Here is a 25,450-nt window from a genome sequence, read left to right as displayed (position 1 = left end):
GTTTTTTATCCAGCTGAAAGCAGACTATAACCATTTTTTTCATTAACCCATGTCTGATTAAAAAAAACAAAAAACAACAGGTTTTTCAAACACCACTGGATACACTTTGTAGATTTGTTACAACCAATAAAGTCCCAGCTCAGTGTTGAGTTGCGAAGCACTAAGCAGCAAATAAAAAATGACTCGGGGACTATTGGGTGCAACAACTAAATCAAAGAGCTCATTTTTAAGAATTCACAAGACTTCCAAGTACTTACAAGGGATTTAATGAAAAAAATGAAAGGAAAAAAGATGAATTTGTGTATAAAAACAAAACACTTTATTACAATTAGGCTGAAAAAACCCAATGAAAACACAACTACTTTACAAGTACAAATGTTTTTCATTGTATTTACAGTTTTTTTTTCTTTGACATCAATAAAAAAAGACAATTTATGAGAAAACACAAAATACTAAAGTACATGTTTACAGTGTATTTGCTGCAATAAAAAACAAATGACTAAAGGAACGTGCATTATTCTCCATTCAGTATCTATAGACAACAAGGGAATTAGACATAAAAGGGACTATTTATCAATACACTTATTCTAATGACAGCTCATTCCCCAACTCAGAATTACAAACAAGTCTCTGCCTCGCATATCAGTCGAGTCATTTTGTAATCATCACTTTGTAGGTGTGATTCATGTCTCTCTGAACGGATGACGGATGGTCAGCAGTTGATGGGGAATTTTTTTTTTTTTTTTATAAGTTGTGGTAATTTTCAAGGAACATTCCTCATTTCAACAAATGAATAAAGAATATAAGTAACAATGTTGTTTCCTTTCAGTAAAGCAGAATCATGGGCAGACGTGACCCGTCTGCTGAAACAGAGCTGAACTGGCCTTGTGTTACGTTCACGTTAAGATTAGAGATGGTTGGGATGAGGTAAAGGTTTGGTGTGTTTGAGGACGTGTCGGGTCTTCTGTCTCTGCCGTTAGCTGCAGTGACATTCAGAAGAACACTTCAGTACAACGTCAGTGCTGTCATATCTGTACTGCAGGAAAACCGGGTACATTCTGTATCATGTCTCCTAGCTGCCGCCCCCGCTGGGCTTGGCGGGAGTTTTGGCTCTAATGCTACCCTGTCGAGCTTGGCCCTTGGTGGGCTGCTGGGCTTGAGCGGGCTGCTGCGCTGGGGAATCTGCAGTGGAGGGCGCTGCCGTCTGCTGGGCGGGGCTGTGGGGAGGAGGCGTCTGGATCTGGGGTGAGGCAGCTGCAGTCACCACCTGCTGCTGGAGGATCTTCTGCTGGACTACCTGGGCTGTCGCTGTGCCGGCGGAAATCATCTGCACCTGAGCAGGAGCCGACGTGGCCTGGGTCAGGGCCACAGTCTGAGGCTGAGCCTGGATCTGAAGGGAAACATTTACATCCTGTTTTAAGGTATATTTGTGATGCATTCCACTGCATTTAAAACCTTTATGGTGGCTCTACAAAGAGATAACAATTTAAAAAGGTCATCAGCCATAGATTTTGCCTTGAAAAAGACATTCAAAATTTTCACTATAAAAATATAAAGCTTAACGTGTCATATAAAGAGACAACTATTAAAATGATGATTTGTAGCCCACATTCCCCAGGAAGGTAGTTCCACAGATAAAGAGCCCAAAGTGAGGTTAAATCTTAAACCTGGAGTATAAACCATCTGTCTGAGGATGTAAAGCTTATAAAGGAGGTGATGAGTCTGTCATATAGCTCAAGGACAGACTTTCACCACACGTTAAAGTCATTAGCCACCCAGAAGTAACCCTCAGAAGCAAAACTCAGCCTCAAACACCTACCTGCTGAGGAGAAGACACGATTTGTTGAATATTGGCCACAGTGGACTGCTGCTGCACTATTTGTGGAAGCTTAGCCACCTGATAAGAGAGGTAAACATGAAAATCTCATATCAACACACAAAGCCATTATTTATCAGCTAATATTTGTTTTGGGATAGTGACTGCCAGGGATGATGTACCTGGATTTGTTGAGCTCCAGTGGTTTTCTGAGGCTGGGCGATGGATGTAGTAAAGAACTGGGTCTTGATCCCTGGTTGAAGCTGGGTGGTGGCAGCATAGGTCACCTTTTGCTGTGACTGCTGGGTAAGCTGGGCTGCCTGCACTGTTACCTGCTGAGTGCCAATCTGAGGAAAATACAAAAATACAGTTAATTCAGTTCCATCAATCACTTCATCTATTTACTATATTACCACTTCTACTGTACTTCACACAGAGAGAGCAGTTTCTGTTGGTCTGTTTACCTTCTGCTGTACGGTGGCTTGTCCTTGTGTCTGCCCTGCTTTCTGCTGGGCTGCAGCTGCTGCTTGCTGCTGCTTTTTCATCTGAAGCAGCTGCTGGACCTGCATCGGGGGGATGGACTGTGTCAGCACAGGACCACCTGACAGAGAGGAGAAAGAATGTCATACGCAACATTTAGAACGTATCCAAAGTGTGTGATGATAGCAAAAGCATGTCGTCTTGCAAAAGGATGTCCATCACAGATCATATTGCTGCTTATTATTTATAACACATCCTTATATGCACTGGTTCACATGTCACAAAATTAACTTCTATTTTTGTCACAATTCAATCAATGCTGTCTCATAAATAGAGCAAGGACAGGCATATGAATACAAGAACAACATCTGATCCAAAACATAGTTCATGCTTCATTTGTAAATATGATTTGAGACATTTTAAATGTTGTAGAGCATTACTAAGTTTGATAGTCGACAGATTTACGGGAATGATTTGTCACAGACTGCACACACAACACAGATCAATTAAAATAGAAAACCCAACCAGAATTTTAACACACCTGTTTTCTGGGCCTGGCCAATAGCCACACTAATCCCTGCGACTGTGACTGGCAGTGTGGTGACACCAGCAGATGAGACCACAGCAGGCACAGAGACCACAGGAGGCTTGGTGAGGGTCACTTGGGCCGTCTGTCCTGCCTGAGCCTGAATCTGGCCCTGAGTGGGCACACGAGTCTGTGAAAGGAAATAGGACCAGAATTAATGCTGCACCAAACTCCACTACCAATGTGCACAGAGAAAGAAAAAACAGAGAGGATGACTATGCTTTTGCTGGAACACAGAGCAGGCTGGATACACCTATCAAAATGTATGTTCATTCAGAATACACATGCAAAAAACGTGACAGGAAAGTCTGACAAATAGGAGGAGTGTCTGGACTGGACTGTGACTAAGTACTTCTTCTGTGTGTTGTCATTTCCGTCATTTGTATATGAAAGGATTATTTTTCCAGTCTTACCAGTCTGGCCACCTGCAAGTTGGCCACCGTAGTACCGGTCAGCACAGCTCCAGGTCTGGGTGCTGCCACAGCTGCTAGCTGGGGATTGGCTTGAGCAGCCTGTGAAGGCTGCACCTGGGTAGCCTGCTGGGCCCCTGCAGCCTGTTGACCCTGGGCTGCTGCCACTGCTGCAGCTACCTGCTGCTGCTGCTGAAGCTGCAACTTATGCTTGTGCATCTTTAACAATTCCTGCAAACACATTATTATACACGTTATCTGTACTGTTACACTGTTCCATTGTATTGTTTACTAATAATACAGCCATCACTTCAATCATGGTAAAACTCTGTTACATCCTCCAGCAGACATTTCTCATTTCTACTGTTGTGTTTTATGTAGCTCTTGTGTAAAGTGGTGTACCTGGGGTTTGCCTACAGTTTTGATCTGTGGGGAGGCAGCCTGCTGTTGCTGCTGCAGCTGTTGTTGCCGGAGCATCTGCAGGTGGGCCGGGGTGAGGGGCTTTCCTTGTTGCAACTGCATACCTGCAGCTGGGTGGAGAACAGCAGACTGTCAGACATGTTGAAACATTAACAAGGACATGAAAGATGTTATTGTTCAGTTCATTACCTTGTGTGACTTGAGTGACAAGTGGGCGGGTCTGTGACTGCACTGGGCTCAGAGTGGTAGAAACTACTGCAGGTGTTGTCACTGGGGTAACTGCTCGAACACCCTGCCCTGTAGCTATGGCAACCACTTCTGCAGGGGTAGCAGCAGCTGTAACTGCCCTTTGTTGTGCGTGGACCACCTGAGCTCCAGCGGCACTAGCAGGCTGGATAAAAAACAACAATACAGCAACAAAATAAGTAAAAGCTCAACACTTGCAATGATCATTCTCTCTACAGGGTGTAGTGGTTTGAATTCCTTAGTTAGAAGGTGGCTGAGTGAAGCCAGGGCAGCAGAGATAAATGAACATGACTCACAGACAGGGTGCCTGGTATGACTGGAGATGCCAGGCGTTTGTTGGCCTGGAAGGGACTTGGAGGAACTCCAGCTACTGTGTTCACAATCACATTCCCCCCTACAGTTGCTGGAAGAAACAAAGAGAAAGGAATCAAGCACTGGAACACCAACAGCTCTGTAATGTAAACCAAATGTCTGTCAACCTACCAGCCTGGATGGTTGTGCCCACAGTGGCATTTTTTATGGCTCCAGCCTGAAAAACATGAAACATATGTGAAGAGATTTTACTGGCTGGTTTTTGGATCTGACTATAGAAGCATATTGGTGGATGATGTTTCAATTCTCACCAGAACAGCTGCATTAGGCACAGCAGCAGCTCCGGTCACTGCGGCAGCCTGTGGGACCTGAGACTGAGCCTGGCCAGCAGCAGGAGTCTGGGCCTGGCCGGGTGAAGCCTGGGCCTGGGGAGCCTGCTGCTGCTGCGCCAACTGCTGAGCCTTCTGCTGCTCTGCAAGGGCCTGCAAACACACACACACACACAACAAAAAAAGCAAAGACTACTTAAACATGTCAGTTAAGATGAAAAACAAGCTCTACTTGGATGTGACATAGACAGATAGATATCTGAATAATCCCAAGGAGTAATTAAAATACAATAAAAAAACACAGTAGATGTTCCTCCTAGTGGAGGAGGTGTGTGTGTTTGATATGCATTAGTCTTACTTTTATATGATGAAGACAGAATAACAAAAGCTTTGTTATATGCCGTATGCCTTGGTTTTTTTGGGGTCAATCTATTCCCATCCTTGATGTCAGTACATGATTAGGCAACTATTTGTGCCATGACTAGTATGCAGCTTGTCAATCCACTGAAAACTAAAAGAACAGCTTTCTTTGATTAGTAACTTTCTCTTAGGCTAAAGCCATGTTAACAGTTAAATCAAATGCAGGGTTTTCCCTACCTATCAAAGGCCCACTGAATACATAAGTCTTTGTATTACTGGCTGCCGCCTTTGTTGAAAATTCCGACAGGTGATGTTGACAGAATGAAAAAGGCAGAATCTAACTGCGAGGGCACAGATACTTTTGTCTGTCATTTTGTGATTCTTTTCCACTTAAAGTGGAACACTCTAAAGTTGCATGAACATACATGTTCTCCAGTCTTTACCACCTTTGTCTCAAAAAATCCAGGGGAAAAACCATGAAATGATAGTATATTTTGTTGAAATAAAGACCTGCATACTCCTGGCATGCCTTAACACATGCCATCAGTGACCTTACATGTTGGTATCTACCTTTGCAAGGAAGTTGTCAACACATTTCCGACAATTACCTTTTTCTCCTTGGCAATCCTCTCAGCACGTTGAGATGCCACCTGAATGGGAGGTAGGGGCTTGTCGTAGCTGATCCCACTGTAGAAATAAAACATATGTTACACTTCTTTTCTTTATCTCAAGGTTTAAAGTGTAGATGTCAATAGTACAAAAATGGACACAGGAAACACACCTTTCTGCCAAGACAGAGGCATGTTTGGGATTCTTCTGGAATGGGTTCATGCCAAGCCTGTAAATTACATGAACACAGTTAAAGTCACCACATGTAAACTTGATTTCACTATTTTCTAAAACTATGAAATAATAGAACACGGAGGCACAGCACCTTACTCAATATGTCTATTGTCGTGTAGCGAGACTCTTTATACATTTAGGATGTGCATTAAATGTCATGAAAAGCACTATTTTCAGTGTTTGTGTGTAAGTTAGGTTTAAGTAGGTATCCCCAATTTGCTCATCAGAGTCACATAATCTTTGGTACTCACAGCGGTTTTATTGGTGGGCTCCTCTTGCTGGCAACGATCTTCATTAGTTCAAAGCGGCTGTTGTAGAGCTGAATGTGAGTGGCATTGTCATCCTGTGTGTAGATCTGACATGTCCTCAGAGGACGGCTGTTCTTAGACTGTTTACATATGACACAAACAAACAAAGAACAAAAGTGAGGCCAGGAATTCAAGGGCAAACAGAAACATTTTTCCAATACAAAAAACATTGTTTAGTACCTTGTATATGCTCTTGGTTTTCTTCTTGGGGTTTGCCTCATACACCAACTGAAAATGGTTAGAGACATAGTTTAGACAAACTAGTACAAAGGTACTTGCCATTTTCACAGTTTTATAGGGAGCTATGTCGACTCTGTATTACCTTGCCCTCTTCTCTGGGAATGATGACATTCTCATACCGGTTACGACACTGTTTGGGCGAGCGGTATATGCGGCTGCAGGAGTTCACCACATCGCTCACCAGATCCCAGTTAGGAGTGTGGGCAGGAGACACGATTGTCAGGTTCAGAGGCAGCTCCAGCAGCTGTTTTACAGCCTGTCAGAAAAATAGCAATGATATTTGGGTCCTGAGTATACATGACATATGACAAGGTGACATAAAATTCAAAATCTACAATATTCGTTTCCAAGGAAGGGGTTAGAAGAGCCAGTACCTGAAGCAGAGCCCAGTCCTCACTAATAAGCCACTCTGGGTTGTCCTGGCCGGCTTCCATGGCAGGTTTAACCAGCGAGGGCAGGGGCTTGGCAAACGGTGCCTGCTGCTTGAGGGAGAAATTCTTTTTCTGGTCCTTTCCCTCGCGGCGAACTTTCAGCATGCTGGCCTTTTCGAAAAGGGAGCGTGGAGGAATGACCGTTTCACCGTGGCCCTTCTTCTTCTTCCTGGCTGCTGCTGGACAAACACACACTTTGGTAAGGAAAGAGACAACAAACAAACCTGCAGTGACATTTTAGAATGTGTCTATTTAACAAACCATCACCATACTTGATACATTTATATACCTATATTTTAGAACTTGAAGACACATTTATTCCTGTTTTTAAAAACAACAATTCCTTCTCTGTAAGCGGCAACTTTCTAAAGCAAAAGCAAATACTCTCAATAAGTCAATGTATGTGTAACTACATATGTAATCATATTCAGTGTAGGACTGACACAGGAGTTAGTGAAAGTCTTAATGACAAATCCTGACCTGAGGGATCCATCTTGAGTCTCTTGTGCTCCTTGCGGATGTAGATGGGAGGTAGCTTGGACTCTGGCATTGGTGCGGTGTCATACATTAGACACATTACAGAGTCGATGTAAATGTCATTGTCATCCTGTGGTGGTGTGGGTGGAGTCCAAATCTGTGTTGGGAAAACAACAAAACCATCACTACAGTACAATACAGACTTAAATGTTGTACATGGTGATTTGGTTTCTGTGACATGCAGAAGACTCTGTTCTCATGGTTAACAGCTATTGGAAGATTTGTTCATTTTTTTCTTAGTAATTTTGCTTCTCTCTTACCGGCATGATTTCTGTATGGCCGTCCTCTGCATCAAATACATACTCCTGTTGAAACAGAAAAAAAGTTCATGTCTGCCAAGAGTGATCCACATACCCTTTCTTATTTGATGAGAGAGATCACAATGACCACCCACCATGTTATAAGCATCCTCTCTGGTGTAGGTGAAGAGATCGTCATTTCCCTCCATGACCTGCCGCTCCTCTACCTCCTCTTTCAGCTTCTGCAGCTGCTGTAGCTCCCAGCCTCTCTTAGAGCACTCCAATCTCTCCTAAGGAAAATAAGCACAAAACATATATCAATCTGACTAACTGACTTAGTAAACTGAAATGCTGACTTAGTAGAGCTGATACATTAGTTGATTAATGGATTGATTTTGAAATGTACAGTTTACATTACCTTGAGAACACTTTCTTCGTCACTGATGTGAAGGTACTCCAGGTAATGCAGGGCATACCTTTCAATCGGTGTGAGCTGTTTGAGGGAAATGATAAATGGTAATATAAACTCAGCACACTGAATTTTGTTGGACTGTATTTCCTGAACTTGTTCTTTTCCATTTCCAGCTTCCAAACAGTACACGAAAACAGCACATGTACCTGTTCCATGACTGCATTCAGCTCCTCTATCTGAGCAGGGTCTTCTTTATCCTGGCTCTGTGACTCCTGTTCGTCCTTTACTGACTCGTTGCCTTTTGACTCCACCTCCCCTGGCTGCTGCTCATCCACCTCTGGCAGACCGTCCAGGTTTATGCTGTGGAGGGCCTGGATGTAGGGTCTGGCCACTCTGGGAGAGATGGCCTCAGAGGCTGATGGCTCCTGGTGAAGAACCACAAACTCCTCCACCTTCTCCCCTGAGCCTGCCTCCACCTCAAACAGATCCTGGATTGTCCGCTAGAACCACACAATATTAGAGTCAGTTACTTTATGTCCCAAATTGTTACAGTTACAGTAATAGCAGCGCGCAGGTGGTCTCTCTACTGCTAATAAAGGTGTCTATGCCTTTTTATTAAAGTTGCAGTAGTAGATCTTAGTTATGTACACAGATGACTTCCTACAATACAAAGAGTACAATAAAATATGCACACATATGCCCCAGGTCACTTCTGGGGTAATTACATAGACTTATATTCGTTTCCAGGAGACTTTACCCATTACCCTAACTTTAGCTTAACCTTAACCACTAACCCAAAAATCACCTTTCCCTCCAGTGGGGACATGGTTTTTGTCCCAAATTAGATAAACCGCTCCCAATCAAGTGATCTTATGTCTATAAGTAGCCTATGACAAGCACACAGATAGTAGAATAGTAGAATAAATGTAGCTTTTAGTAGGAAGTAAAAATAAGCGGCAATATAAGCAACTTCAGGACAAAATTACAGCAAGCTCATCTTACTTGTGTGAGGAAAGCCAGAGTGTAGTCAGTGCCCTGGGCAGCCACCTCTCTGATTAGGTCCTTGGTGCCATTCTTCAGTAGCTTCTCTTCAATGGAGTTACCACTCTCCAACCTGGGCAACAAAAAATAACTTCAGCTAGCACCACAGTCGAGGTAAAAGTTATATCTTTTACAATGGTGTGTTGAGGAAGACAAAAATACAGATCACATATATCCCTGTATTAATAGTATCACCTGTAAATGTGTATATCTTTGGAGCGTCCGATTTTGTCACACCACTCCTGAGTGCGGGCGTCCATGCTGGGATTTAGGTCTGTGTCATAGAAGATGATGGTGTCTGCATCAAAGACAGTTCCAACTGTTGCGCAGCAGTGGTTGGTCAGGATGCTGCAGAACACCTGCCTGTTCCTGTTGAACCTCTTCATGTTGTCCTGCAGGGAGGACACACCGAGCACATCAACACACTTAGTAAAGGCTCAGGATGAAGCTGTTCGAAAAAGTTTGTCTTTAAAAATGTTGCTAGTTTTTCTTTGCTTATCTCAGTGATTTGTAACACTACCTTGTACCTGAAACACCTTCTTAATGCTCTAATACAAACTTTTTTTTTTCAAGAGTTTGATCTTTATTATCTATTTTTGATGCGACTTCTGTGACTAATTAGTTGTCTGCATCTTTTTTTTCTTGTTGTTTTTTTTTTTAAACAGCACCACAATGCGTAACTAAGTCAGAGTCAAGAGGGACAGACAGGTTAGAAAAATCAGGACAGGAGCATTGAAGATTTCAGTTTGTTAGGTGAAGCGGAGAGGAAACATTTCACATTTTGAAAAAGCATGCAACAGCAAAACATGATGATCACAGATGTTTGCATCTCTTTAGGCCCTGGAAGGAACAGAATCCAGCAGGGAGGGAAAAGAGCAAGATAGTTTGTCCCCTTGAAGAGCCAGGATTCTGCACTGATATTGTGAGGTCCCGGTGTTAGATGGGGAGCCATGCAAAGGTATGGCAGTATATGAATGTAAAAAGAAGCTTGCAAGTACAAGTACTGCTGATCAGAGCCACCTTAAATGGTTGTGATTTTACCTGTCGTTCATCAGGAGTGAGGCTTTCATCCACCCGCACGTAAGTGAGCTGCCTGTAATCTAGGAAGGCCTCCAGGATGTCTAACATTTTCACCATCTGAGTAAAGATGAGGACACGGCGGCTCTCTGACCTAAGCTTCTGCAACAGGATAGCAAGAGCTTCCAGTTTACCTTTTGAAAAGAAAAAACACACAAAATAAAGTTATTACTCATGGCATGTTATGATTTCTGGTATTCACCCAAGTTTATGCCAGTTGCATAAACATCAGTGACGGTCTTTAGCAGTGGACAGTTTTGTTTTTCTTACAGACAATACACATTAACTACCAGTTATTTATGTTGTAGTTATTAATAACCAGTTTTAATTCATTAACTGAGCAGACAGAAAATAGTGCCAGGCTAACCTGAGTCCATCTGCATTAGCTGCATGTCAGGAAAATGGAAGAGACGTCTGGACACTAAGTGGTGGATGTCAGCGCTGTGGGGAGTGGAGGCCTCCTGAAGTCGACGCTGAAGAGACTTCTGTGCGAGGCTGTAGGGAACTGGGGGATTGGCTGCATAAAGCTGAGAAGGCGGGGCTACAGCTGCAGGCACCACACATACGAGCCTAGGAGGTGACAATGGCAGATTTTCTGTGACTTGGAGCAGTCAAAAACTAACCACTAAACAAAGCTTCATCAGATAGTCATCATATGAATTAAGAAATAAAACAAAAGGAATTTAGGAATTGCGATTCTTTACTAGGTTGTTAAGCATTTTCTTTTTAAATTGTAGTAGAGGCAGTGCTTATTTCAATTACTGCAAAATAAGTCAGTGCGTTACCCAAAGAGTGTGATCATAACAATGTGGCATTTTATTAATACTGAGCTGAAGTACCTCTTGATCAGGCTGCTGGCAGCCTCGAGTCGATCCTCAACAGAGAGCAGAGTGGACTGAAGAGTAGACGTGGTTGCAACACAGGTTCTCTGGGCCCTGAGGCAGCTCTCTCTACCCACCCACCTCCAGCCTCCAGCAGTCAGGGCAGAGTGACCAGGCTCTGTGCTCACAGTGCATGCCTGCAGCAGGTCTGACCCATACAACACTCTGCGGCTACAACGTCGCTCATTTGCTTCAAAGAGGCGGCTCAAACGCTGCTTCATCTGCTGAGTCTTTTCTTCTGAAGACTCCTGAATGTAACAGTGAAGAGTGACCTTTACTACAAAATGCAGTATGAATTCTGTAGAATGCTTGATTTAGCTTGAAAGCAATGTACCGACCTGTGAACCAGCTTGAGCTGCAGTAGTGAGCTTGGTGGGGGCTGCTGTGGCATTTGTTGTCACACCTGGTGCTTAAAAACAAATGTATAACGTTAATAGAAAGACACAATCAATCAATTTGAAACAGCAGTGCTAACACTAATGCAACGTTACACCAAACAGGAGAAGAGGTTTAATATAAATTGGTAATGGATAAGTCACCTTGTTGGGCTGTTGACAGAGCAGGATGAGGTGTGCCAGGTGTAGCTGAGGCGTTGGAGGCAGGAACAGCTTGTGGCATTGTTTGCATTACCATGGATCCCTGGGGCCTGATGATCTGCTGCCCTGGAGCTGATACAATCTGCAGGATGTTGCCTAAAACCGTAATATATAAACAACAATTAATGGAGATGCCTTCTAAAAGCCTGACATTGTTGATCCAATTTGCCATTATAATAAAGAAATGAAAGACACTTTAACACGTTAAATAAGTGTAGAAATTTATCACACTTATATGATGATTATCAGAAGGCAGGTTCATTTCATCGAGATTTTAAAAAGACATTAAAAATGAGTGATGAAAGAATGAAAAGAGAGTGACAATGGGATGTACATTACCGAGTGTACCTTGGAGCTGCAAGGGCTGTCCGGTGGTCAGCTGGCGAAGCTGGCTGGGCGACAAAGTGAACTTGTTGCCCTGAAATTGCAGAGTGACAGGAGTTTCTGGCTGGGAGATACGATTCTGACTACCCGCTATGTTGGCCAGCTGAGCAATCTTCACCACATCTCCACCTTCAATGAAAAGGAAGAAAAAACATTTTATTAAAGGTGGCATTTAAATGTCTGTTGAAACATCTGACATAAAAATATACTCTGCATCAGTTAGTTAAAGGGTGAAAAAGAGACAAGACATGCAGATCCGGGGTGGGTTAATCAGTCGAACGAGCCCAGTCGCCCGCCACAACAGAACCATAGCAGCTCCTATTTTTACAAACCCTGAAGGGGAAAAGAAAATTGCTTTAAGAGCAGTCCTCAGGTAAGACAGAGAGCCTGAAACACACAAACATCAAGCACTGCACTTGACTGCCTTTTCAAGGCAACATACATGGGTCACATGGAAGCTTAGAGACTGGTGTCAAAATGAAATCTGACAATAATCTGACAATAAAAAGTCTTTGAACACCCTTTGTTTATGGTTGTTTTTTTACTTTTCACATATTATATGATTAACCTTTAAGCCATTTCTGATCACAGCAATATACTCCTGATTTACAAGACATTTTTTAACTAAAAGTAGTTTGGAAATGACATGAAACTTGACCAACCTTTATAAGACTTACAATAAATGTTTTAGAGCTGCAACTATTTTGATAACACTATTAAAATAAACCACTCTGATTAATTGTTTTGAGTCATTAAAAATAAAGTCCAATTCCAGCTTCCTAAATGTGAATATTTTCACTGTTGTGACTTCTATGACAGTAAACTGAATATCTTAACTTCAATATCGTTGTGTTCTGACATTTTTAGACCAAAGGACTAAATCGATGAATTGAGAAAATAATTGTCAGATTCATCAATAATAACAAAAAAGAAACAAGTTTGCTTCACCCCTAAAATGTTTCTATTTGGCTTTTATGTTTCTTTACTTGAGCAAGTTTCAGGTGCATAAGAAAGGCTTAAAAGCTGATCATATATATGTTGAAAATACATAAACTGAACATTGGCATTAAGATAAATGTATGTTATCCAATATTGGTGCCTACTACTCAGGGTGTTCAAACACCTCTGACTGGCAGTGTACTGTACCTTTCAGTACCAATTTTTGTGACTCAGGAACCAAGGTATCAGAAAGTACCTGATGGTATTAACATTTTTAAAATGCGTGTTTGAACATTTAGGAATGTCTCAATTTGTAGTGTAATGCACACATAGTAATACTAATTGACTAAATTTACAGAGCCCAGCAACAAACAGAAAAAGGATTTGATCATTTGTGTGTACAAATGAGTAACAACGACAGTGAAACATGCTGGGTAGTGCAGTGAAAGTACATTAAGTAAGAGCTTTCAGGCTGAGGAAAATCCAAAGGATTATTCATTGATTCAAGTATTCAATAAAGTATATAGCATTAAGGATAAAAACTGTCAATCGGCAAGTACAAAATATTGATCAGTGTGCATGAATCACAGTCACGTTTATATACAACTGATTTATGCACACAAATTATTTTAAATTTTAACCAATACCTGCTGGGGTAAAATAGTCTGTCAAATGTGTTTACTTTAAGAATCACACTCAAAATGTTTCAGTAATCTTAGTTCCAACACACACAAAAAAAAAAACACTCATAAGATAATTTCAAAGAAAGTTCCTTTTAAACTAATCAAATACTGTGTGTTGTTACTGAAAAGGTTTCTCTGTTCACATTTGAGGCAGGAAGGGCTGGCAACATTTGAGACCATTTTCTCATGCTTTGCAGTGATGCTCAACATCAACCATAACATTATCAAACAAAAAACGTAACAACCAAAGCTTTGGGATGTCTTCCTGCAGCTGGGCTGATGCAAGAGACAAAAGAATATTAGTAAACTGGGAGAAAAAAAAAAGATTCAAAAAAGAAGGGGTAGAACATAATAATTAAGTGTAGTGAGGTGTGGTGTAACAACTGGGTTGTTCATAGTGTACATGCAGGTTTTAAGAAAGAAGCTGGGAATATAGAGGCTGTGGAGATGCTGCTGATATGGCTATAGATCTGATTTGAAGGAGCAAATTTTGGGACCATGAGTTGCACATACAACCATGAGTTGTTGTAATTACTGATTTATGACATCAATGCTTTAAGTAACTGAAAGACCAAAACTGCTGTACCACCAGTGCTGCTACCATTGCACTTTAAAGTTCATGTACAAAGCCATTTGTTTTCGGAGTTAAGACTAAACACATATCAGCAGTGCCCCAAATAAAGGCCTCAGTGTAGAGCAGCCCGTACTGTTGTGGCAGAGGTGGAGGGGAAATGCTGAGAGGGAGGGGAGGGAAGGGGACGGGAGGGGAGGGGAGGGGAGGCCACTTACTAGGCAACCGTGCCTGGGCCTGGGATGTAAGAACCAGCCTCTGGGACAGTAAGCTGGGCTGGATGGTGTGGCTGGGGGCTAGAGCTGGCCTGGGGACATGTGCTATGCCAGGCTGGCTAATAGGAGCTATAGGTCCCACAACTGTGCCAGCTAAGGTCTGGCCCAAGGCCACAGGGGCAGCCCCCAACACATGTTGCCCAAGGCCACTGCTCCCAGAGGAGGCTACAGTAGAGGCGGCAGTGTTGCTGCTGCTGCTGACAGAAGAGGTAGTCTGCGCTCTCTGAGTAGCTGTTCCAACTGCTGTGAAGTACAAGGCAATGGGGGTATGGGACTACATGTTAGGGGTAACCCAATATTTAGTCAAATCATCAGTACTATCAAAAAGTTTAAGTTCACTCAGCAATGGTGGGCCAACACAATGAGCAGAATTAGGGTCGTTACTGACTAATCAATGATGGATTCGTCACTGCTAACAATTTGATAGATGAAAAATATAGAAAAGTTGGTGTTACAGTAATGTGTGCATCTCTGGAGTATTAATTCCATCTGTGTGGGTGTATTTAGTGGCGGCCAAACTTCACCCAAACTGCAGCACCTTTTACATGCAACTCTTTTTCAAATTTGACTGTTGTCTGTGTTCAGCATATCCTCATTTGCAATATTAGCACTTACTTTTTAAATAATGAGCAGTTACAGTGGAACAGAGCTGGTAGTCCCTATATTGACTATAGACTGCCAATAAAAGCGTAGAATACATTAAATCTTATCCTACTGGCTGTGCTGCCATTAGGGGAACACAGTATGGCCAGCCCACCAGTGCTGTATGGAAGAATTAATCTAAACAAACAGAAACCTTTGTGACCAGTGAAATCTGCCAGTGAAGGTGCATCAAAGCTATCTATAAAGGACCGTTAAAATTTACAGGACTGTGCATAAATATGTACATACTGTTTTTAAAATACACTGCAAACACTAATAACAAATTATAACCGTACGGGCAAAGCCTTAATTAATATTCATGAAACAGTACAATCAGATTAATTTAAATCCAAAACAGTCACGCAAACATGCAGCACACCAACACTGTATAATGCACACACCACAAGCTTATATAAAATCTATAGGTAATAGTACCAATAAAACAGCTACAGAAACTATCTGGAATCCATTAGCCTCTGTGGAAACAAAATGTCCTGTCCTTTAATGAGCACTGTCCCTTGGGGTCCCTGGTATGGACTTACCGTGAGAGGTGGCTGTAGTAGTTGCAGTGGTGACGGGGGACTTGCCCCTGCTCTGGGATGACTGGCTGGTGGTGGAAACAGTGGTGCTCGTAGCAGGAGAGCTTGTTGGAGGACGAGGGCCTGCTGCACTTGGGATGGCACTGAGGCGACCTTCTGGCTTTGTCCCATATTGCACTGGTTGGAACAATCTTATCAGAAAAAAATTATTTATTATGTTGTGTCAATGCCTGAATAGCCATATTACAATTTATCAAGTTTAGACTTTAGAGCAGTTTGAAAACGGAACAGAAGGGAACAACATCATTGAGATTTTATTGCTGACCTCATGGGTTTTATCGGGCATGGCTTGGGTCGTGGCTGTGGATCTGGACCAGTGTAGATCTCCTCTATGAGCTGCTGTGTGACCTTTAGTTTTGGTACAGCCTCTTCAGTCTGATACCGAGTTAGTCTATTCTCATTATTGATTAGATCAAATATGGACATGTTTGCGATCTAGAAAGATAATCAGATGAAAGACAACAGAATAGTGGATCAATACCTACTGATAATGATTCAGTTTTTACAAATGATTTTAACAAAACAGTGGGTTATTCAGCAGATTAACAGATTATGATATAAAGTTTTTAAAAAAATGACCTTGCTTGGCTCATTCTGAAGAGCTCCCAGCACCAGTGATGGGATGTTGTATTGCAGAGAAGAAGAGAAGTAGGAGCTGCTTGTCTCTCTGGGTGACACCAGATCAGGGTGGTTACACACTCGCTGTAACTGCATCAAGACCTGAAGCACGCTGACAAAATGACCCGTCTTCAGCGCCTCCTGGGCTCTGGGGGCACACATCAAAACAGAAGACATTTTACAACAGACTATTTACAACAAAGGAAAGAACAATATTGCAAATATATATAATAGGTTATATTGTGTCTTTGATTTTTATTTCTCAAATTGAATATATAATTTAGGTTACTGTCAACACATGGTATCATGTTCACACTATTCTTGAATATTTTTTAGTAGATAGACCTACATATTTTATTCACAAAAAGGACTACTAAAACACAAACTTTAATTGAAGACAATTTGTATTTGTGGTGATTTATTTAGTTCATAAGGTAAGGCAAATCTGTATTTCTTATGGTTGTGTGGTCTGAGCAGGATTCCCAGTAAAAAACTTATTCACAAACTTCAAACAGAAACCTAATGTGTTCATGCTTTTGGTATGTTATTTTTGGCTTTCATTTAAGAGAAAATTTAATGGGTAATTAATTGAGGGGGAAAAAATTGTGGTCAGGATATGTCAAAGATGAATGTGTTTGACGTTAAAAGGCGTTGGGGGTTCATTGTATTTGCTGTCCAGTTAGTTTAAATTTCCTATTTTATGACTGATAATGTATGAATCCTATGTGTGGTATGTTTTAAGAGTCCTGTCATTGTGGAGAAAATCTCACCCTGGTTGAGTTAGGATATCCTCATAAAGGCTCTTCTGTCTGCTGGAGAGGCGGCACTTTAGGATGTGCTCATATTTCTTGGGCAGTTGTTTCTCCACATCCCTTTTGGAGCGCCTCAGAATGAAAGGCTGGATCATCTACGGTAAAGATTAAGAGGGTTTCATATATAATGCACATTGATGGCTTCTAGGTTAGGCGAATGAATAATCTTTAGATTTTAATGTAGCACAACTGAATCAGTAGAAACATTTGCACGCGCTACACCCACCCTGTGTAGCCGGATGACCAGTTTGTGGCAGTAGTCCTGGTTCTGGTCTGTGCCTGCCTTAACAGGGAAGTCAGAGTAGGGCCTGGTGATTCCTGGCATAAGGAAGTGGATCATGGTCCACAGCTCTTTTAGGGTGTTCTGTAGAGGAGTGTTGATGAGGAGGATCCTCTGCTCACTGGAAGATGCACAAAATACCTCAGTTACTGAGTCAATAGAGCCTTCTTATAAACATCTAGCAGAATATGAAGTGCTTTCATAGAGGAGGACAAAAATCACTGACATGGAAATGATCTCCAAAGAGAAATAACTTGATCAAAAATACTGGTGTATATGAACATGCCTTTGAACATGTCAGACCCAAAGGCCACATGGCATGAAAAACCATAAAATGTACAACCCAGCTCACCTTTTAAGAGCAAAGACTGTTTCCCAGTGTTTTTCAGTCATGTTTTTGATGAGCTGCACTTCGTCTAGGACCAGGTGCCTCCACCTTCGCCTCAGGAAATGGCTCTGGTCCTTCATCAACAGCTTGTAGGATGTCACACAGACATGGAAGCTGTTGGCTTCTCCCCACCACTGCAGATCAGTAATCAAATAATATCAGATAAACAGCTTTTTTGGGCATTCTCTATGGAGCTGTGTTATCAATATGTGTGTGTTTTTTTAATACAACAAAACCTACCATTCTCTGAGATCTGCGCTCCTTTTTATTGCCCAGGTACAGGAGGATCTTGAGGCCAGGACACCAGCGCTTGAACTCCACTTCCCAATTTAACAACTTGCAGGTCCTGACCACAATAAGATGAGGTCCCCAGATACCTGTAGAAAAAACAACAGGTGATGTCTTAATCATATTCAATTTAACAGACTGGATTAACAAACATATAGAATGTTTAACAGCTATGTTATTACTATGTTCAAACACAGGCATACCCTCTTGGCCAGCTAAATGGGCCATGTAAGCCACAGTCTGAACGGTCTTTCCAAGGCCCGTCTCATCGGCTAGGATACCATTGAGGTGCTTCTTGTGTAGATTAACCAACCAGTCCACACCAATTTGCTGATATTCTCGCAGTGAGCCATGCAGTAGAAAGGGAGCTGGGCTGCGGGTCTAATAAAATAAAAGATCAGTTAAATTACAACTAATAATAATAATTATATGTTCATGTATGTGTCTGTTTGTGAATTTGTGTGTGTCTTACTGAAGAAGTGGTCCTGAAGCTGCCCTTGGGCAGGATGAGCTCTGTGGCAGCAGCCACCTCAGCGATGTCTCTGGCAGGGTTCCCATCAGAGTCACTGGTAGAAGCCTTGTCAGCAGCACGGTACTGGTCCACACTGAGCAGGGAGTCAATCAGCACTGCCTCAGGTGGACTGCTCACAGGACAATCCATCCCTGGAAAATAGGGTATCAACTATTTTAGAGACATTATTCATAGCAATCAACTGACAAAACAGGTATAAGGATGATCGTGACTATTTCACTTTTAAATCAAAAATGCACCTTCAGTCTCTTCCATGTCATTCTCATCACTATGAGGACTAGGCTGAGGCCACTCAAAGGTGTCAACGTAGGCGCCAGCATATTGCTTCATCAAAGCATCCAGAGGCATCTCAGCTAAGAGTCAAACAATACACAATCAGTTTAGTTAGAAATGCAGGCATAAGTCATTGTGGTACTTATATGGCATAAATGGCACCATTTTCTTTAAAGGGTGTATTCATTTGCAACTTGTTTAGAAAATAAACATAAATGTATTTCACATATACACAGAGAAGTAAAGTGAGTAATTACCATTTTTGGCAAGGTCAACCAACTCTGCTTTGTGGTCCGCTACCCCTTCCATGGCCTCTTGTTCCTCTATGGTGCTTTCTTCATCTAGGACTAAAATATATTGGCAGTCAAATAATGAAGAGTTTTCAGTTGTGCAAGGTCAAGACATCTACATTACACCAACAGCTGTAAAGCCTATTTAAATATTTAAATTATTACTTTTTTTTCCCCTAAATGAACTTTCAAAGTTTAACACATACCATCATTATCAACCAAAGATGAACTTGATTTTCTTTTCCTAGATGAAGTAGCCACTTCCTAAAAATGAATTAGAAATACATTTTAGCAACAAGCAATATGTTCTTTTGCTTCATACATTAGTGTTTTAGTGCAGCACCAACCTCTTTGTCAGCCTTCTCTCCTGTTGACTGGCCAAGTACTGTAACAGATATAACTTTAGTTCAATATACTTAACATGCAAAATAAATATCAAAAGTTATGAAGTATAGACAGACTGGCATGATTTAGATTTGAACTGAGCCCAATGAATGGCAAAGTAAAAGCTTCTGGTATAGAACAAAGCTGATATGAAATGGGACGTACCTTTGGCTGAGGCTTTTTGTAAGCTGAGGGCTTTGAGCCTCTTTTCATAAATTTCAAAATGAAGTTTAATTTCCACAACCTGACAAAACAATCAGATTGGTAAATACAGTTATTATTATTATTATTATTATTATTATTATTTTTTTTTACAAATTACTAGGTTCCATTCTAAATCCCATACCTGTTCAATATTGGACCAAAAGAATTCGACCTCTCTGGCAATTGTGCTGGCAATGTGACGAAGATGAATTTCCTTTTCTTTCTTTGACCTCTCTTCATTTTTCTTTTGCTCTTGATGGTAACGGGCACATGTTCGCACAAGCTGTAGTGAAGACACACAAGACAGTTTGGCTTTCAAAAAAAGAGCAATTTCTGTGGTGACTCTTCCTTTCTATTGTGCGAATGTGTCATTTCACATTAATCTCTCTCTGAATTCTTCCACCCCTTGTTGTACCTTCTTGGCAGCGGCCTCTTTCCACCTCCTCTCCTGGGCAAAGTCAGCTGCCATCCACTGCATCTCCTCCAGCAAGTAGTCCCAGTGAGACTTTGGGCGTGAGGCTTCCACAAGCTTGGGGAGCCTACTGGCTGACCACTGACCCTCCTTTCTCAGCTCAGAAATGCGTTGATGCACTTGACTCTCCTGGGGATTAGACACAGATTGTGACATCAGAATAGAAATCAAGTAAAGTTAATTTTATTTGTATAGACCAATATTACAATTTTGCTTCAAAGGGCTTTACAATAAAAAACAATACTATCCTTGACTTGTTAATCCTGGTTTTAATTGCTCCAATAAAAAAATATATGTTGAAACCCAAAATTAAAGCCTCATTCAATGAGCACATTCTGCTGCAAGACAATGAACAAAAGCACAAAGAACACAAATTGCAGTTTTTGGAAGTTCTAAATAACCTTATGTCCTCATACTAAAAAGTGGTCAATTATTTTCCTTCATCAAATATCATAAGAATGCAGAAAATAGAAGTATACTTCTTTGCTCTAATCAGTTACATCTGCAGCCACTAGTGAAGATTCAAAGGTAACAGGGATTGAAACTATTCAACGCTAGATCTTTTCATTTTTTTATCCAAATAAACATTTGTAAAGTGGACATGCTTCATGAACTCACCAGTTTGGCTTGCTCAACTTGCTTATCTTGAGAACCCTCCTGTGTGGACTGCATGGTGGCACTTTGACCAAACCCACCAATTTTGACTGCAGAGACACCATTGGTTCCAGTCAGTTTGGACTGAGTGCTTGGGTTTATGTTGGAGCCAAGAGGGCGGAGAGGACTTGTCATGTGCGGGGTTGGAACAGAGTTGGGAGCAGAGAGGGGAGCAGGAGACATGGAGGTCAAGGATACCGAGTTGGTCATGAGCCTCTGGGCTGGCTGGTTTGACTCTGCCCCCGGGCGAGCAAGGGCCACCGTCTGCAGAGAAGGAAACAAATCTTAATGTAACATTTTCAAGTATAACCATTTAAGCACGAGTATAAATGTTAACTATATTTATGTGGTTTCAGGTACACTAACCGCTTGTCCTGACTGTAGAACGGCCTGGGATTGTTGCTGCTGGGGCTGCAACTGGAGATGAAGACCTGGCTGCATCTGCTGCTGGAGTTGGGCCTGGAGCTGTGTGTGGGGATTTACTGTGGCCAGGACAGGACCGCCTGTTTGCACCTTCATCTGGAGTTGACCCCCTGGCTGGACTGTACTCTCCACCAACTGAGCCTGCTGAGAAAGTGCCATGGGCAGCCCTGCCATGGGGAGAGCACCTTGGGGCAATCTGCCAGGCAGTTGAGGAGGAGGAGTGTGCAGGCTGGCTGCATTCTGAACTGGAGGTCCTTTGGATGGGTCGTATTGTTGCTGGTTCTGCTTCTGTCCTGCAATCTGGACCGCTTGGGGAGTAGGCGGCATCCCGCCTGTACACATAGTAACCAAATTATAGGACAAACAAAGGGGCGGTATAAAAAGCAACACAAGGAAAGAGGGTAAAAATCAGATTGTCAATATTGTCATTTAAAGTGAAATGTTCTATAAATGTTTTTTGTGCTCTTGCTAGAATTTTAAGATGTTAAAATTGACATTAGGTGTTTGGTAGCTTTCCCTTAATATATATATTTGAGAGAACCATTGAAACGAGTTTCATGTTTTGAAGCTAATTAGTAGGTAATTAAAGAATACTTTTAAATTGTAAATGATGAGTTTCAGCTATTAGAGCTCCTCGGACTTAATGAACTAAATGTACTTTATGAATCAACAGTAGTGTAGCCGACTACTTCCTGATGATCAGAGCGGAAACTTATGAAACTCATACGGCAAAATGATTACAGAAGAAATGAAATCAATGTGGTAATCTACATGTCTCTCAAATAAAATACTACTTTGATTAATGCAAAACCAAAACATTGCATTTCAAATGTTGAGAGAATGTGGTTAAAACATCAAAAATTATACATGCAATAAGAGAGGTTTTAGAGAGTAAAAATAGAAATGTTTCAAAGGAAAATGAAAAAAGAAGAGCTTCAGAAAAATAAAGAGACAGGGAGAAGAAAGGGTAAATAAAAAAAATACAGAGCGGACACACACAAAAACACCATATGTTTGGCATGCATGAAGCGATGTCATTCTAGCGATAATCAAGGCATCTGAATGCCTCACATAGCGACAAAGCACAGAGGTGAGAGCAAAAGGACACACATGGGGTCTTGCAGACAGCAGGCCTGAGCAGAGCTGTGCACACTAAAGCAGCGCCTGCCTTACCTCCCTGAACGTCACACCACCTTGCCTAGACGCCATCAACACCTGGCCCTGACACACCCGCACCACCACAATCGCAAAAACCTGTGCTGTGAACACAACTCCTCCACATGATTCCCCTCCTACTTAGACTGAGGGAAAGAAGCCAAGTCAGAACAAAATGCCATGAAATAACATGGAAGGAAATCAACTAAATGTGAACATGGGATAAATAAAGACACTCTTGAAGATGTGACATATGAATGTAAGATTGATGGTTTCTGAATCCCTGTTGATGATGCAAGGACGAACAACCGGAGAGGGAAAGACTTGAAGGAATGACAATGTGAAACCAAAAGGAAGCATGACATGTGGATTCATAAAATGGGAAAACAAGCAAAACCCACTGGAAAGTGAATTTATTCCCACAGGGTTCCCACTTTCTGTGATCCACCTCCACATTGGATGAAAATCCACCAGCACGGGAAGGTCTGTCCAAATAAAGACGACTAACAGGAACAAACTTCAGAAAAGAAGAGATGGATAACGACGGGTGACCAATAGTTAAAACAAAAAAGGAAAATCATAAGACATGGCATCTTCCCATTGAGTGGCTACTCTTCTTCAGACTTGAATTGTCTTCTTCCCCATTTTTCCTGACAGAGAGAGCTGGTGCAGGTAGAGCTAAGCCTGAACTTCCTGTGGACTGCTGGACAATCCAGCAGATGGATGAAGATCTGTTTGTTGATGCTGCTTGGAGTTTGTTTGTAGGAGATGAATGTTGTGATTCAGTTTTTAAAATCTCCTTAGTATGAGGAAGGGGACACGTCCAGCAGCATCGAACAGAACACAGAACGACCTGGTAGTAGCACTCCTACCTTGCGCAGTTGGCATAAGCTGCTGGAGTGGAACGCCAGGTGATCCTAAAGGAGCTACACCAGGATGCTGGAAAATCAGCCCATGGCGACCAACGTCAATCCGGGACCTCTTAGCCTGATCTGGGATTTAAAACACACAATACCCTCATAACGCAAAAAAAAGTACTCGGCATAGAGCAATGACCTTCTGCAGACCTTGCAGGTCACCTCTCCTTCCTCGGGGTTAAGACTTCAACACAGAGCGCAAGTAGGGGATGCCAAATATCTAAAAGCAGAAGCAATTAGAGGGAGAAAAGAAAACAAACAGAAAACAAAGCAAACGGGGAGGAAACAAAGCAACAAAAGAGACACAGCTTTTTACAATCCTTGCCCTACCTGCTTGCACCATAGCCTGTTGCCTCTTAAAGGCATCCATGTCTCCGGGATTTGCAATGGTGCCAGCAGCAGCCCCTTGGTGTCCCTGCAAAAACAACCTCTTGAGGAATTAGGAACATATTTCCTCTTTACAAAGATTCTCAATAGAATTTAGTAAACAACTATGGGAAATCAATTGTAATTAGTAAACTAGTGTTGCCTCTATTACCGGAAACTGCTGCTGGGTAGAGAAAGCTGCAGAAACATTGGGAGGAAGCTGTGTTGCTATGGCAACTGGTGTCACAGCTTGACCATCCTTTCCAGTGACAACCTTTACCTGAAAGAATCACAGATTTGAAAGAAGCACAATATTGATTGAATGAAGTGAATGTACAATTCTCTAATTTCAAAATGCCTACACGAACTCACAGAGACAGCCAATGTAATACCTCATCATTAATGACCTCGGACTGTTCTTCTTCTTCCTCTTCATCTTCAATGTCCAAGTCGTTCTGTCTTAAGTAAGTGTACAAAGGAACACAGGGTTTCTTCTTGAAGGCTAGATAGTCCATCATGTTCCCTTGCAGGTGCTGGAGAAAGAACAGCTCTATCAGATATTCTTTGAACACCTCCTTCAGGCTCTCCATCTTCTTGGTATGGTGCTCCAAGCACTGTTTCCTTAGTAGAGCTATCTCTGGAGTGGAAGGAGCAATTTCCTCTAACTTCTTGGGAGCCTGTTTTTTCATAGCTCCTACTATCATGCTGGTGGGTGCAAGAGGATTATTTGGGGTCCCTTGTGATGAACTGGTGAGAGATGGACTAGACGGTGGAATGGAGGAGGGTATACTAAAGGATGCTGTGGCTGTGGTTCCTACTCCAGCAACCACACCCTGTGACGTCTTCTCAAATATCATAGGGCGTGCAAGCTGTCCTTGAATGATACTGCTGATCTGTGGAGGTAGGTTGGAAGTGGTGATGTGACCGGGGCTGCCCAGAGTGGGAAGAGCATTCCCGGTGGCCACAGGACTTTGAGGTCCGAGGTGGTGAATGGTGCCTCCAGTCTGTGAGTGAGGCTGAGACAGCCGCCGTTCCCTCACAGAGCCTGGTGCTCCTGGAGAAGCCAGCTGTACCTGACCAGGTGTGGCGGGGGCAATCTGGGCCAGGCCTGTCCCATCCTGGTAAACAAAATGGCCACTTCCTGATGGACTGCTTAAACTGATTTGCCGCACTAACATTCCAGCTTCAACAAATCGTGTTGGACTCTGGCCACAGACACCCAATGCTGTCGCAGGGGCTCCTGGTCTTGTGACACCTTGCAGAGGGACCGGACTGTGCTGTGTGGGACTTTGGGGCTGCATGGGTTGGGGCACAGGTGAGGTGACTTGGATGTAGGAAGATGGAGCATGCTCAAACCTCCACTGAGGTGTAGTATGCTGGAAGCCAGGGGATGCTGGGTTCTGTATAGGGACTGGGGTTAGGGTGATCTGCTGGTTGCCAGTCACCATCTGTCCCACATTTTGTAAAGTGATGTTCATATTCTGGCCAGTGACTGGGCTGCGACTCATGATTATCTGATAATTGGGTGACTGGGGGGCTGAAGGGCTGGCGGCAGAAGTAAATGTGGTCACAGGTGATTGAGGGTGGTTAACTGTAGCTTGCTGCTGTGTAACTGCCATAGTGGGCTGCTGCTGCTCCTCAGCTTCAGACCCACTGACAGACTTGGATCTCTGGAGTTGTCGTTGCATATTCTGTGATCCACTTCCATGGTGCATTGCGTGACACTGTTACTATGTC

At 42.4% G+C, this 25,450-nt stretch overlaps 1 protein-coding gene and 1 non-coding gene across 4 annotated transcripts; both read right to left on the bottom strand.

Annotated features, from left to right (window-relative positions):
- Positions 1-292: 292 nt before the first annotated feature.
- ep400 (E1A binding protein p400) lies at positions 293-25,450 on the bottom strand. 3 transcript variants are annotated; one of them, XM_053325365.1, is made up of 51 exons: positions 24,106-25,450; positions 23,886-23,993; positions 23,678-23,762; positions 21,219-21,607; positions 20,817-21,116; positions 20,142-20,327; positions 19,869-20,009; positions 19,688-19,766; positions 19,486-19,523; positions 19,345-19,402; positions 19,106-19,195; positions 18,815-18,928; positions 18,516-18,706; positions 18,247-18,424; positions 17,996-18,132; positions 17,720-17,889; positions 17,314-17,488; positions 17,046-17,182; positions 16,237-16,423; positions 15,923-16,092; positions 15,601-15,788; positions 11,904-12,077; positions 11,508-11,660; positions 11,307-11,377; positions 10,927-11,216; positions 10,455-10,657; positions 10,052-10,221; positions 9,206-9,402; positions 8,972-9,083; positions 8,176-8,469; positions 7,976-8,050; positions 7,713-7,847; positions 7,579-7,623; positions 7,262-7,415; positions 6,725-6,960; positions 6,433-6,606; positions 6,291-6,338; positions 6,054-6,190; positions 5,741-5,797; positions 5,568-5,646; positions 4,582-4,752; positions 4,442-4,487; positions 4,255-4,361; positions 3,902-4,103; positions 3,695-3,822; positions 3,296-3,523; positions 2,838-3,012; positions 2,281-2,417; positions 1,999-2,163; positions 1,820-1,897; positions 293-1,390 (listed from the first exon to the last, which is right to left on the bottom strand). In XM_053325365.1, exons 1-51 carry the CDS (start codon positions 25,426-25,428, stop codon positions 1,073-1,075), a joined length of 9,003 nt encoding a protein of 3,000 aa, XP_053181340.1. In that variant the 5' UTR covers positions 25,429-25,450; the 3' UTR covers positions 293-1,072. The 3 variants fall into 3 exon arrangements, with proteins under 3 accessions (XP_053181340.1, XP_053181341.1, XP_053181342.1); XM_053325366.1 differs by having other exon boundaries at positions 6,725-6,957; XM_053325367.1 differs by having other exon boundaries at positions 11,913-12,077.
- Positions 9,829-9,959, bottom strand: LOC128365545 (small nucleolar RNA SNORA49). The gene has a single exon (XR_008321837.1). It is a non-coding gene; the product is annotated as a small nucleolar RNA SNORA49 (small nucleolar RNA).

This window comes from Scomber japonicus, chromosome 9, assembly GCF_027409825.1.
Source record: "Scomber japonicus isolate fScoJap1 chromosome 9, fScoJap1.pri, whole genome shotgun sequence".
Classification (NCBI taxonomy): Eukaryota; Metazoa; Chordata; class Actinopteri; order Scombriformes; family Scombridae; genus Scomber; species Scomber japonicus.
Note: the sequence above shows the minus strand (reverse complement) of the source record. Positions and strands in the feature narration are given on the sequence as shown.